This window comes from Mya arenaria, chromosome 6 (assembly GCF_026914265.1).
Source record: "Mya arenaria isolate MELC-2E11 chromosome 6, ASM2691426v1".
NCBI lineage: Eukaryota > Metazoa > Mollusca > Bivalvia > Myida > Myidae > Mya > Mya arenaria.
The window spans coordinates 14,400,308-14,414,629 of record NC_069127.1 but is presented as its reverse complement, the minus strand read 5'-3'; the positions used below and the strand labels follow the sequence as shown (position 1 = coordinate 14,414,629).

Below are 14,322 nucleotides of genomic sequence, written 5' to 3'. Positions count from 1 at the left end.
TATAATACGAAATATTAAAGCATATTATTCTAAAACATTTAAAGTGAATTAGGGATGGGTGTATGTGCCATTATGGAACATATATGCATGATATAAACGTACCTGTAAATATTCAAAACAGTAGTTTATATGTGCTCATACCTCTAAACACTGAACGATTAGTAGACTGAGGTCTACCAGATTCTGTTGTAGCGTTGGTTCTTCTCTGAAAAAACTTTGAGCCTGCTCGATGTATCCTTTCAGGCTTTCTTTAACAAACTCCTCTTCACTGTAAGTAATTTTTTATATGCAATCATTCATCAAGCAATTTAATTTCAACACACAATTAGAACTACCATCAACACGAATAAAGACCAAGTAACATCATAGTAAACGAAAAACAGCATTTAAACCCATGTTTTTTAAAACAATGTTAAGTTAATTTAAATTAGCATTTATGGATCAATCGTCATTTGAAAAAACCAAAAAATCCTTGTCGGCAAATTAGTTTCACAAAAAGCAATGTTGTTACTAAGGATCCAATATAAAAATCTAGCTAGATAACTGGAAAACTGAAAGAGGGCCATATCCTTTACTTAAAATATGGTTAATTTTTCTCTCCACAACTTTGGAACAATCTAAGCAGAGAAAAATCCCTGAAACGTACCTTTTAACTATTATTCATAGAAACTATTTTATTAGTATTTAAAATCCGTCAAACCTTAAATGAGTTTTTGTTCTGACACTGTTTTTTTGACAATTTCTTAATGTTTAAAACGGGCAGAAACTTCGTCCAAAATAGTGGTTTATAACTAAAGTGAAACCTGATCTGTATTTCCAAGCAGGGCTGCTAAAATCCGACGATTTGCTGGTTTTTACCGGTTTTGACAATGAAGGACTGATAAACCGTAACAGTCAATAGTTAAACATCGGTCAGAAATTATTTATTTGTTTCAATTTCAGAAATTCAATGTCAAATATTTGTACCAAAGGGCATTTAAATATGTCCCCTAAAATGAGTTATTGTCCAAAGGTATTTCCAGCCAATAGTTCCATACTGAAATGGTGGTTTGTAATCAAAGTAGAACTTGATCTATAAAACATGTGAAGCATGTGTGTCTTTTATGAGATACTCTCTAGACACCGTATTTTGGGGTGTCATATAAAAATGTTCAATAACTCTATAAAACATAAGCATTTATAACAGAACGTCGAACATGACCTTTATTTTGTATGTAAAAAGGGGAAACATGTGGAAAGAAAATTATTTCAATCCGACGACTCATTCACGACTTATCGTACGGACAGAACCGACTGACTGGCCAAAAGACAGTCAAGCTCACTCCTATGTATCCCAAACATATTTGGTGGGGGTATATTAAAGACATTTCTACTACGTTGAAAACGGACCCCGATGTATAAAGAACTTGAGTTTGAGATACAAGTACGTTTTGCAATACCTAGATTTCAGCATCAACTGTAGAAGGAAGGACCTAAAGACCGGGTTAGGGTCCAATCCAGTCTCAAAAATAGTCATGTTCTTTGTAAATCGCAGTTGGCTATCTCTTGCCGAGCAGGTGACGTATCCAAGCAACTTCTTTAACACATTCTTTGATGGTGGTTGTCCGTCGGAGAAACAGAGTTGAGCGACTACGTCCATGAAGAAGGCATTACACCTCTTCTGGTATTGGATGAGCTGCTCTCTTTCTTTGCTGTCACATTAGAATTAAATCATTACTTAAAAAGACCTTGATTGTGGAAATAGCTTTTCGATGATTTAAATTTCATACGCATGGTGAAATTCCATAACCTTAGTTTACAGTAACAAACAGGAACTATTTATCGCTATTTGTCAATGAGCGTTGCATCCAACAATAAAACATCAATAGTTGTCACATAGACAGCTGCTTGACTATTCCACCGCCTATACGTTTAAGGATTGCAAAAACATGTTGAAACATGAGAAAAATTAAGGGGAAAAGTTTATACTATATGCAAGATTGAGTCATCTTACTTATTTATCAAGTAGGTTGGATAGTTAGAAGCCCTTGTTTAAAGTTTAAAAACAATACTTCAAGTAAATATGTAGTTTATGAGACATTGACACATACACGCTATAAAGCATAACCTGAACCAAGTCCAAGTATAAAGGGCCGTAATTTACATAACATGGACAAAAAAGGTATCTAACTCCATTATATTAATTCGATTGAATAGCTGGAAACACCTATAAAAAGTTCATTGAAATACTAAAGAAGTATTTGCTGAACTATTAATTTCAATGTTGTAACTTGTAAAAACATAACCTGTATTTCCAATCAAATAATGAAGGGCCATAATTTGCATTGTAAGCAAAAAGAGTTTTTAAATTCATAAATTAAGTTGGATGGTTAAGTACCATTCTATAAAGTTTCAATGAAATACATCAAATAGCTGCTAAGATGTTAAACTTTTTTAGTCAAATAATAAAGGCAAATAATTTGTATTATATGCAATATAGAGTTATCTATATAGAGATAAATTACTGTAGGCTGGATAAGATGGTTGTATCAAGTCAAAGTGAAAATCATCAAGTAGTAACTGAGATAACAACCCGCATGTGAATTCATTTATATAACAAGAAACGCCGCAATGCGACGAAACCAGGTTTTTAATGATTGACAGAAGAACTTCAGCCTGTGTCTGTTTTCCTACTTTTAGTAACAGTGACCTTGACCCTAGGGACCCCAAACGCAATCCCATGTAAGGTATCCATAAACTCTTCCTTTATACTTGGTTTGGTCAAGATATGTGGACCCTGACTAAAGTTATTCAGTTTCAACTGTTTTTCTATTTTTAGTAACAGTGACTTTGACCTTGACCCCAAATGCAATCCCATGAAAGTTTCCAGAAACTCTTCTTATAGACCAAGTTTGGTCAAGATATGTCAACCCTAACTAAAGATATTCAGTTTCAACCGTTTTTCTATTTTTAGTAACATTGACATTGACCCTAGGGACCCCGAACGCAATCCCATGAAAGGTATCTATAAACTCTTCCTGTAGACCAAGTTTGGTCAAAATATGTCATCCTTTACTAATGTTATTCAGTTTCAACTGTTTTTCTATTTTTAGTAACAGTGACCTTGACCCTATGGACCCCAAACGCAATCCTATGAAAGGTCTCCATAACCTCTTCTTATACACCAAGTTTGGTCAAGATATGTCAACCCTAACTAAAGTTATTCAGTTTTAACCCGTTTTTCTATTTTTAGTAACAGTGACCTTGACCCTAGGGACCCCAAACGCAATCCCATAAAAGGTACCCATAAACTCTGTCTATAGACCAAGTTTGGTCAAGATATGTCAACCCTTACTAAAGTTATTTAGTTTCATAGGTGAGTTTGCGCCGCCAGGCCGCCCACCGAACAACGACGTTCGCCATTCTAATAACCAGGTTTCACTATGTGAAAACCTGGTTAATAATCAAGAACTTCAAAGACGAATTCTAAAGGGAAATAATTTATGTCTAAGCCATCTTACTTAATTGATTAAGTTCAATAGATTAGAACATTGTTTAAAGTTTCATATCAGTACACTTTTAGGATGATTTTGCTGAGAAAATTACTTAAAGGTGGTACATGGTAACCGTGATTGTTTTATTCTTCGAATATATTGGATGAGCTAAATTCAAGAGATATGAAGTAAAGTAAAAGTGGTCATTAGGTAACACATTGACACCATTCTGCATGTTATTTATGCATATGACATTTCATATTTAAGACTATAAATTGTTACGACTTGTGAATGGTATTAATGCATGTGGCATTTCATATATATAGACTATAAATGGTTAGTCATATATTTGCCATAATTTTCAGGTTGAAACTGAAGTAAGAATTCTATTTTTACTTTGTTTAATTAAGTTCATCATCGCTTACATACACAAAAATACATGTAACTACACATTTAGTTTACCTATTCCCTTCCATCTGTAAAGGTTGCCACTCTTGCCCTAGATTTTCATGACATTTGGGGCACACATACTGGTCGAGAGCTTTCATTTCTCCAAGACAGGCATCACAAAGTACATCTTTGTTCTTGCAAGGTAGTGTGACTGGCGGGCCTTCTAGCTTCTGTTCACAGCTACAGCATTTAATCTCCGCTCTGGAAATGGACAAACTAGCTAGTAAAATTCTCACAGAATGCCCATCGAACTTCTAGGCAGACAGCCACGAAATAAATCCATTTTATTTAAACAAAGGGTATATTTATAAGAAATATTAGGCATTACCAAGTAAATTACCATACGCATTTAATATTACTCGAGCTTATTATGAAGTATTAGTATCAATTACCCATTGAATGTCTTTAGTGCATTTTGGTTGCACGATTTTAAAAATTTCTCAACACCTTCTAAGGACTTTTGTTCTTTCATGTCGACTTCTTCTCCCAGTATCTGCAATGCAAAAGCATGAACTCTCTGAATATGACCAGAACCTGCACAAATCTGCCAAGTTAATCTCTTAAAAAACAGACAAGCTCAACAAGATTGTTTTCAGAATAGGTGCATACTCTGATAATTAAAATAACACGTACCTTCCAAAGTGGCATACAATATTTGATGGTGATTGCTTCTCTTCCATCCTTTTTGCAAACATGCTCAATAAAAAGCTTCATTACGATTACACGGCCCCAGTTCGATCTAAGATAATTGAGGAAATAAGGTTTCAAAATGTATCAAACATAACAACACATACAAAATACATTACACTTCTGCAAAGGGTTATGTTATTAAACTAAATGAAAATCAACATACTTCGCTCTCAGTACGGATAATTCACTATGACTTCCATACAGAGCCGGGTCTTCTGAATGCAGATTTAGCACTTTTTCAATCACAGGTCTGTACAAATGGACTTTATGAAGCCATTTCCCTCTCTGTACTTCTTCATTTAATTCTTGAGGTTTTGGGTTTAAATTCTCAATCAACAGACGCAAGGCAGAGAACGTCTACAACACAAAAAAAATATGCACATGGTTTTGTTCCTTAACATTTAATTTCATATTGGTTTCGGTATTGCGACCAAAAACAAATTGATACATGTCACACAAATCAAAATTTTAGTCTTACAACAATATTTCTTTATTGAAGACAAGCATAAAAACATTATAATATCACATATAGTCATATATTAATGAGTTTTATAAGAAAGAACCTACAAACTCTCGCTCCTTGAACATGAAGTGATCCGGGTTGGTTTTCTTCACCTCAAGTATGACCGAGCTACACTGTGGCCATACTCCGTTCATGCTTCTGAAGTAGGCAAGTCTCAGTGCAAGAATGTCATATGCAACGTGTACAATAGTCAGGATTTCAATCAGGCATCCCATAGAATTTGTAGCTTCACATATTTCCATGGTCTTGTAATGCACTGTCTGACACACTAGCTGCAAGAACAAAATAAAACAAGAACTGTCACAGTATGCGACGAATGCCCCCGAATGTGACATTGACCTATGAACAAGGAGAGTACATGAAAAGTTGATCTTGCCTTTACGCGTCAAATACATTTGGCAAGTTATTTTAAATTGCCACTGAACATAAAAAAATACCACCCATACTTGACAACCTACACTCTTATGTCCTTATATTCAGCATTCCATTGTGAATAAACACTAAGTGTATCTTTCACCTTAGAGGTAAGGACATGGGTCTTGCAAGCGACACACGTCATCTTGGTATGTCGAACACATGTGGCAAGTTATTTTAAAATCTGTTCATAAAAGAAACAGTTACAGCCCGGACCGACAACCTATACTCTATGTCCTTATTTGCAGCATTCCATTGTGAATAAACACCTAAGTGCGACCTTGACTTTAGAGGTAGAGACACAGGTCTTGCAACCGACACGTCGTCATAGTATGTCAAACACATGTGGAAAGTTATTTTAAAATCTGTCCATACAAGAGAAAGTAACAGCCCGGACACGACAACCTATACTCTGTGTCCTTATATGCAGGATTCCATTGTGAACAAATATTAAGCATGACCTTGAACTTAGAGGAAGGGACTTAGGTCTTGCAAGCGACACGTCATCTTGGTATGTCGAACACATGTGGCAAGTCATTTTAAAATTTGTCCATACAAGAGAAAGTTACAGCCCGGACACAACAACCTATACTCTATGTCCTTATATATGCAGCATTCCATTGTGAATAAACACAAAGTGTAACCTAGACCTTAGAGGTAGGGACACGGGTCTTAAACCTGACACGTCGTCTTGGTATGTCCGTCACATGTGGCAAGTCATTTTAAAATCTGTCCATACAAGAGAAAGTTACAGCCCGGACACAACAACCTATACTCTATGTCCTTATATATGCAGCATTCCATTGTGAATAAACAAGTGTGAGCTTGACCTTAGAGATAGGGAAACGGGGGCATAAAAAATACTAGAAAACTCGTTGAAAAAAATGATATTGAGTCACATAGAAATAAACACCTAGAATTAAATCATATAAATAAAAAATGCACATTGAATTAGTCAACCACAGTTAATATTGCATTGCTTTAGGATTTTAAATAAAATAGCACGATGTTTCATTCAATGAGTTACAAGGTAATTGTTTTACTTCGTTTACTTCATTATTAAACAGAAGCATAACAAAAATGATAATTAGTCATCCACTTATTGTGCTCTAGCTAACAATTCTTACTTTGAATTCATCTTCTCGTCTAGGATAATACATCGTATGCACGAAGTCCTGGATGTACTCTTCCACGATTTCGAAAACGGTGGCATGCTTTTGTTCTACACTTCCTTCCTGGATACCATCCACAAGTTGATTCAGTATCATTCCCATCGGCCTTGCAGCAACAATCTTCGCACAGAATGCTATTGTCCTATTTTGTTCATGCTCTATTCGGCTTGGTTCATCCTCAAATTCTGTATTATTATATTTTAATTAAACGTTTTCTTTCACCTTAATAATAGCGTAACTAAGCAAACAAACCCAGTTGCATATTTACAACCTGTATATGTAAGGTTTCCACAGAAAGGCCGTTTATAACAATAAGCAACACCATAAAAATGACCAAAGAATACAAAAGACATTGTCAGGCAACTTTTACAAACACGAAAAATGAAGATAACTTTCATATATCATCAAGACTTTTAGTGTAAAATCATATGTTGTGCTTACGGTTTTTAAGACTAACCTTCATCAGAGGGTAAAATGTCGTGCAGTATATCCGCAATCATTTGGATCATGGTCCATGAGAAGGGCACGCAAGCGGAGAACATGTGACCTTCACGACCGGTTGTCATGACAAGCATCTCACCAAGGTCACTGCATCTCTTCGGAGATTGGAGATCTGAAAACTATATAAACAGAAAAACAACTATTCAAATACATACAAAAAAGTTCAAATTAAAGACCAAAAACCTTTTTTACTGGTTGCTTGATATTGAAACATAATTCAATTTCATTTAACGAGTACTAGTTTTCACTTTAAATTTTATAAAATCCACATGTTTTTTATTTAACAGAAAAGCTTATACTTTAAAGTGATATCTTAATGCAATCTAGCGTTGAGTAGAACAGTCGGACAAACACAATACAGTAGATTTATCATTTCATGAGGGGATATTGATTTCACATTATATCGCTAATTTAAACAGAAAACACAACTTTAAGTAAATAAATTGAGTCACAAATATTAGACCTAGCGAAATATGAAAAAATGAGCTAATTCACATACATGCAGTAGCCGTTAATAATAAAAATACCATCGATGTCTGTGTGGATAAAGTATCATTATATTGTAAATCAGATATATTTTGAATACATGCTTGAAATGTCAGACTCGGTATACATGCCAGTTTGAAAAAAAAACATTCGCTTTTAAACACAGCTTTATATTCAACACAATATTTCTCAATCAAACACTATTTTGTCATACCTTTGTTGTCAACAAGATTGCTACTATATACATTAACCTTACTACCTGTAGTTGTATTGCTCCTTCAGTATTGAGGACCGACGTCCACAGCATCTGTTTCCACCCAACGTCACTGTGAATAAGGTCAAGATTCCTGTTGGTATCGAGGTATGCAATGATTCCAGCCAGGATCGGTGACACTTTAGAGATGATCGTTTGAAGACAAGACCGCCTAGAAAAAGAGTGTAAAAATTGCTGGAATACTTCTAGCTTGTGGATAGTGCGCTTTTGTGTGGTACACAATTATGCTTCACCTCTGTGAATTCACGCACTACTAATACATTTCTATTGAAGCGTGAAACCATTGCTTTCTATAGCAATTACTTGGGTTAGCCTTATTGAAATATGATACTGATCAAATATATTTATAAACAAATGAGATAATTACCTAAATGTGCCAGCTTTGTTGATGTTTTCGGCTGCTGCAGCCTCGCGAGTCATCCACAACTGAGCAATGTAATCTCCTCCAGTCTTCTCCTCTTTCTCTTTCAACAACTGGCCAATCAGTCTTTGCAACCCTGTCAAGAAAGTGTCTATCCCTGCAATTATACCAAGTACTTATATACATATTTTTCCTTAGTGCAAGAATCATCACAGATATAAGCATAATGTTCATTAAAGATTTTTGTACAGGTTTACAATTAAAAAAACTGCTCATGTTTCCGACAAAAAAACTTTTTTCCCGTAATGTATCTGAAAACATCTGATATATAATTATCTTACCCTTTGATACCGAGTGTGTGTATACAACGTGATAAATTGCGTCATAAATGGTACGTTTGGATTCAATATTTTGCTTTGAATGAAATCTTTAAACAAAGATAACTTTCCTATTTTTTTACCATTTTAAATGAAACAATCTAGGCCGCTTACGGAGCCCCGCCTTCGGTCTTTTACCAGAGTTTGATTGAGAGTGAAGTTTCTTAAAACACATCGACAAACCTTTTCACAATATGGCCGGCTGACGGAGCACTGTCAAAACATTATTTTGGAAACAGGTTTGTCATAAGTGTTTGATGAAACTAATCACTTCACCAAACTCCGGTAATAAAACGAAGGCGTGGCTCTTTAAGCGGCATATACTGCCCTTAATTTCATTTATAATAGTGAAGTAAAAGAAAAATTATCTTTGATTTAAGTCTTCATTTTAAGGAAAGCTTTTGCCGTCTGACATAGCATATATGACGTAATTCATCCCGTGATATACACTGGATACCGAAATTGCGGAAAAAAATACAATTAAAGTAAAAAAAAGAAAATCTGGTTTTCAACGGGATTAAAGACACACTTGTACAGTCAAGAAAAAAATGGAAAACCGATATCTTAAACACTCGGCCACCGGAGCTCATACAGACATCCAGACATATTTCAACATTTGTTGTCAGTATCATTCTGTAAAAAGTGCATTTTACAAACCATGAGCGAGTCCCGTTAAAAGACAAAAAATATAAACTACAAAAAGTAAAAAAACAAACAATCGTTCTGAGACAGTTTTGAAGTATGTAACTCAACCAAGATAATTTTGTTATTTCACCTAAATTCATGTCTGATTATTTGACATATAAATGTACTACAAACTGCATAGAAAATATTAATATGACGTATCATGTGTACACTAATTAAATCAATATGAATATAAAGTTTATTATGTAATTGTATAAGTATGTATACCCTGTTCTGAACGAATGTCATGTCTTAAACATTTCAAAACGATGTCAACTCTCTGTGTTTCTCTCTGTGTGTAGTCCTCCTTGTCTTTGACCATTGCTAAAGCCGACTGAACACACTGCATAATCAGTCCGTCCAGCTGCAAAATAAAAGAGAATCATTATATTTAAGAAAACAAGTATGGTAGTCGAAAGCCAATAATCATCAATTCCTCTCAGTTAGTCAAGGAGCATTTCTAGACAATAACATTCGTCAGAGTGATTAAACAAACACATATGCATAGTGGCATTTAACACATGTGTACCAAGATTTAGGTATATCATTATCTTGAACAGTTTCGAATACATTTTTGCATGACGTCAATGGCTACAAGGTCTTTCCTGCCTTTAAGGGCTTTACATGATCAAAATAGAATCAGTTTAAAGTAATGAATCGTACCACGATATACAGATAAGTGTAAAGTAACCTTCAAAACTGCTTGTCTTTGATGATCAGCCACGTCTTTGTTCACTGCCACAATTGGTCGGTTAAATTCCACATCTATGTCCATCACATCCACACCTTCATTTGCCCCGTCATTAGTACGCGTATATATATCAATCTGTTGAGTGCCATTCGCCCCATTTTCAGTCCAATCCATTTCTTCTCTTAGTTCCCTATCATATATAATACAACGAATGTCCTTGTTAATCGAATAAATTTAAAATGAGAGTTTGAACCAAACTTAATTATCAAGGGAGTCCCTTACAAGACAGCAATAGCCAACATCGCAATATTACATGTAACAGCTTTTTCTCTCATCTGTCCGTCATGACATTTTGCATGACTACTGATTTATAAATTCATGGCATTTTAATGTGTAGCAGAATTCATTACTATTGCTTATTACAAATATTTTGGATATCTAGCCAATGGGCCTTCACCCGTGCCAAAAAAGCTCAGCTTTCTAAAAAGCGCAGCTTTAGCTTAGCTAAAGCTATGCTTTTCAAAAAGCTGCGGTTTTTTAGCTAAGCTATTTTGAAAAAGCTTAGCAAAAGCTGTGTTTTTTTATAGAAAGGCACTCCGCAGGCAGGCACTCTACCACACAGCTACACAACAAGTTCAAAACCCGAAAGAGTGCACATGTCGCTTCATTTTGTATAGCCAATTACTAATGTTAAGCTGCAAATCTGAACTTTAATATGTACAAACAAGTTATAATTCTTTAAGTGAAGCATATGTTTATTGTATTATTGTATATACTTTACATTAACAATCAAGCAGAAAAAAAACTATAATTATTTTCGGATGAAAACATGACAATAATTTGTAATCATCTTATATCAACTGTTTACATAATACACATACGCTTCTATATCACTAGGTGGACTATGTTTCCTGACCACGCTGTGAAAGATGCCGCTGACAGTTTTCCCCTGCAGGTCTTGGATATCCGGCATCTGGGTACTCTCCGGACATAAATCATCTATGTGGGCTGAATGCCAGCGGCCGCACTACAGTGTAGATTTTAAACAAATTAATAACTAGAAATGTGTCCATAGGACACGGATGCCCCCACTTCGATTTTTTGTCACAGAAAATAAGCCATAATGATTATTCAGGATAATCTGCACATATAGGATAAGTTGAGTTGAGTTGGGTTTTACGGCATCGCAAGACTGTATAGGTTATATGGCGCCATTCAGGCAGGAACAAACTTGTTGGATCCACATTGGACACATACTTTTCAAGAATTAGATTGGAAACATATATTTTTGAAGTATTTTTGGCAAAAAAGGGCCGTAACTCCTAAATGACTAAAGCGATTTCCATGACTATCGAACTTGATCAAGATATTATGGTCACAAACATGTGTTTAAAGTTTGGTGAGGATTGGACAAACAGTTTTCAAGAATTAGATTGGAAACATATATTTTTGAAGTATTTTGGGCAAAAAAGGGCCGTAACTCCTAAATGACTAAAGCGATTTCCATGACTATCGAACTTGATCAAGATATTATGGTCACAAACATGTGTTTAAAGTTTGGTGAGGATTGGACGAACGGTTTTCAAGAATTAGATCGGAAACAATCTTCGGGACGTACGTACGTACAGACAGACAGACGTACGTACGGACAAGGGCAACCCTATATGCCGCCACTTTGTGGGGGCATAAAAATGTAAATCAAGGAAAGGGATGCAATAATTTGATATTTTAAAGGTATAATGCTTAAATAAATACATTATTAGCACTGTTTTTGTCAGAAATCTGTTCTGATTTGCAAATACAAATAATTATTGTATAATAGAAATGCGTATCTTTATTTATAGCAGACCTATACTTTTTTCTCACCCTGGTTGAGACCCTTGTGTCATTTTAGATAACGATACACACGTTTAAGCTAGGAATTAGTCAAAATAAGATCTCAGGAGATATTTAACGTTGACATTAAATAACAGAGCATGACGTTTATGCCAGTAAACAACTATGTACGCACTATTTGATGAATTAGTACAAATAGCATTCAGAAGGTCAATTTGCCCAATTTTTTAAGTTAAAGAAATTCAAGAAAAAGGATCATAAACGCATCACACACCACATAAAACATACTTAAAATCTTGTTTAACCTTTCCTTTCAACCAAATTGTTTCAGATGATTTTGTGCATTAACCTAGATGAGATTGTTAAACATTTGATTACAAGGTGCGCTTGTTTACCAGTGGGGCCAAATTTACCTGAAATCCAGTGAAGCACCCACCCGCCTTTCGAGGTAACTGTACAATGAAGATGGCGTGCACTGGAGCTCGTAAATATTCTCGTGCCTTTTCGTACTCATCCATTACAATATAACGGGCACAAGCGATCAGGTTTGCATGAACATCCCCGGAATCACATTGAACCAACATCAAGCTCTCGCCAGTTCCGGCTGTCTGCAAATGCTGCCTGAAATATTCGCATGCACTGGTTACATGTATCAATGAATTAATAAGCAAACGAAGACCACATTCTATGTGAATTGGTATTATATTAAATTTGTTATACATTAATTGCCAAAAGTATGTTGCAAAGAAAAATCTAACTTTGCTCTATGGAATATAAACTATAATTACATTATTCGAACAACACAGAGTCAATCGTTTTGATCATGTGCATGTACTTACTGAACTCTGTTTGTAAACTGTTGCTCTGTATCAAAGGAGGAAAGAGTCTCCAGAAGGATTATTCTGTCAACATCTATGCCAAGTTCTAAGCTGATATCTTGTTTATGGACTGACGCAAGTAGCTTGCTGTGAGTTGTCACCTTTATAAGAAAAAAAGAAGAAATAATCTAGTACTAATGACAAACATGAAGTTTTTATAAAATATATATTACAAAAAGAGCAAGAGCGTTGCATACAGATACAATATTGATCCCTTTTCTCAGTTGGTCAAGGTACATAACTCTACAAAAGTAAAAGCAGGACCAATGGGAAGGTTGGCGCATTGTTCCTAGTAGTATTTCACACTTTTTTCACAGCTAGTGGTTCATTTTTTGGAATGACAACTGCACCAGTGTTGACAACACAAGGACTATATAAGTAACACCTTTTTTCTTAAAAGTGAACAAGTAAGCTTAGTGCATGCTAACCAAATTACTTCGATTATGTTAAAGAAAATTCATACCTGCGCAAATATATGTTCAGAATTATCTTTCTTCAGCTTCATTTGCAGGTAGGAAATCAGGCTACTGTGTGCTTGTCGTTCATGGTAATAATTCTGAAATCGCTTTTGTTGATGTTCGTCTAATTTGTTTTGTCGTACAACACTCTCCGGAGTTGCACACCAAAGTAGGAGCAGCTTGCCGGCTTCTAACAGCTGTTACAATGAGAAAGAAAGTTAACAAATGTAGCTTTTAACAATGAGAATGAAAGTTGACAAATATAGCTTTAAACAATGAGAATGAAAGTAAACAAATATTTATCTATAAAATAATAGACAATACACATGTATTATACAATTGTTGTATTATGTAAGCCAACTCACAGATATAAAGTCGATTTTACTTTAAATTATTCAATTCCGAATTTATACATTCAATCATAGACTCTTATTATCAACACGTGACCATACAATATCTTCCCATATCGGGACGCACTGGCGTACAAAAAATCATGTATTTTTCCTTATTGTAAGGTTCACAATTCCCATATTACACCTATGATATGAAACGACCGAAACGTGTGTAAAGGTTTCGAATGATATTCGGGATCGACAGACGCTGTGAAGTTGGAATGGCATAAATCCTCTTTAATTACCATGATCAATTCTCGTTTGTTTACAGACAAAACGTCAAGATGTTGTCAAAATCTGATATCAACGTCTTAAAAATTTAAATATTTGTTTTAAGGAAGGAAAAGAATAAATATGACATTTAACATTGTTCTGTACTATACGGGATATATTTGGACTCGTACATATTTTCCCAGCTGTGTACTCGTTCAAATATATCTCCGTATTGTACAGAAAAATGTTAAATAACTTATTACTATAACTTCTTTTTAACGTATTCAATATTAATCCGACTAATCAGACCAAATTTATCGATTTTCCGAGTGATTGAAAACCGAAGTTAGGCACTTAAAGTCATTATCGTTGGCGGTATTTTTTTTAAAAGAAATATTCGTCTTTGAGAACCGAAAGGGTAAAACATATGGCAATGAAACTCTTTTGTT

General features: G+C 34.9%; 1 protein-coding gene across 5 annotated transcripts in view; it reads right to left on the bottom strand.

Moving 5' to 3' along the window:
• Positions 1-14,322, bottom strand: part of LOC128237275 (E3 ubiquitin-protein ligase rnf213-alpha-like) — a 123,267-nt gene that overhangs the window by 20,432 nt on the left and 88,513 nt on the right. For all 5 annotated transcript variants that reach the window (XM_052952644.1, XM_052952645.1, XM_052952642.1 and 2 more), the window contains exons 58-74: positions 13,274-13,465; positions 12,772-12,911; positions 12,346-12,553; positions 10,978-11,123; positions 10,097-10,286; positions 9,634-9,769; positions 8,351-8,501; positions 7,969-8,134; positions 7,180-7,342; positions 6,678-6,907; positions 5,181-5,408; positions 4,777-4,970; positions 4,557-4,662; positions 4,316-4,416; positions 3,936-4,124; positions 1,440-1,691; positions 142-268 (exon numbers count right to left, since the gene is read on the bottom strand). In XM_052952644.1, coding sequence (XP_052808604.1) covers positions 142-268; positions 1,440-1,691; positions 3,936-4,124; positions 4,316-4,416; positions 4,557-4,662; positions 4,777-4,970; positions 5,181-5,408; positions 6,678-6,907; positions 7,180-7,342; positions 7,969-8,134; positions 8,351-8,501; positions 9,634-9,769; positions 10,097-10,286; positions 10,978-11,123; positions 12,346-12,553; positions 12,772-12,911; positions 13,274-13,465 — 2,919 coding nt within the window. The remainder of the gene's footprint in view (positions 1-141; positions 269-1,439; positions 1,692-3,935; positions 4,125-4,315; positions 4,417-4,556; positions 4,663-4,776; positions 4,971-5,180; positions 5,409-6,677; positions 6,908-7,179; positions 7,343-7,968; positions 8,135-8,350; positions 8,502-9,633; positions 9,770-10,096; positions 10,287-10,977; positions 11,124-12,345; positions 12,554-12,771; positions 12,912-13,273; positions 13,466-14,322) is intronic.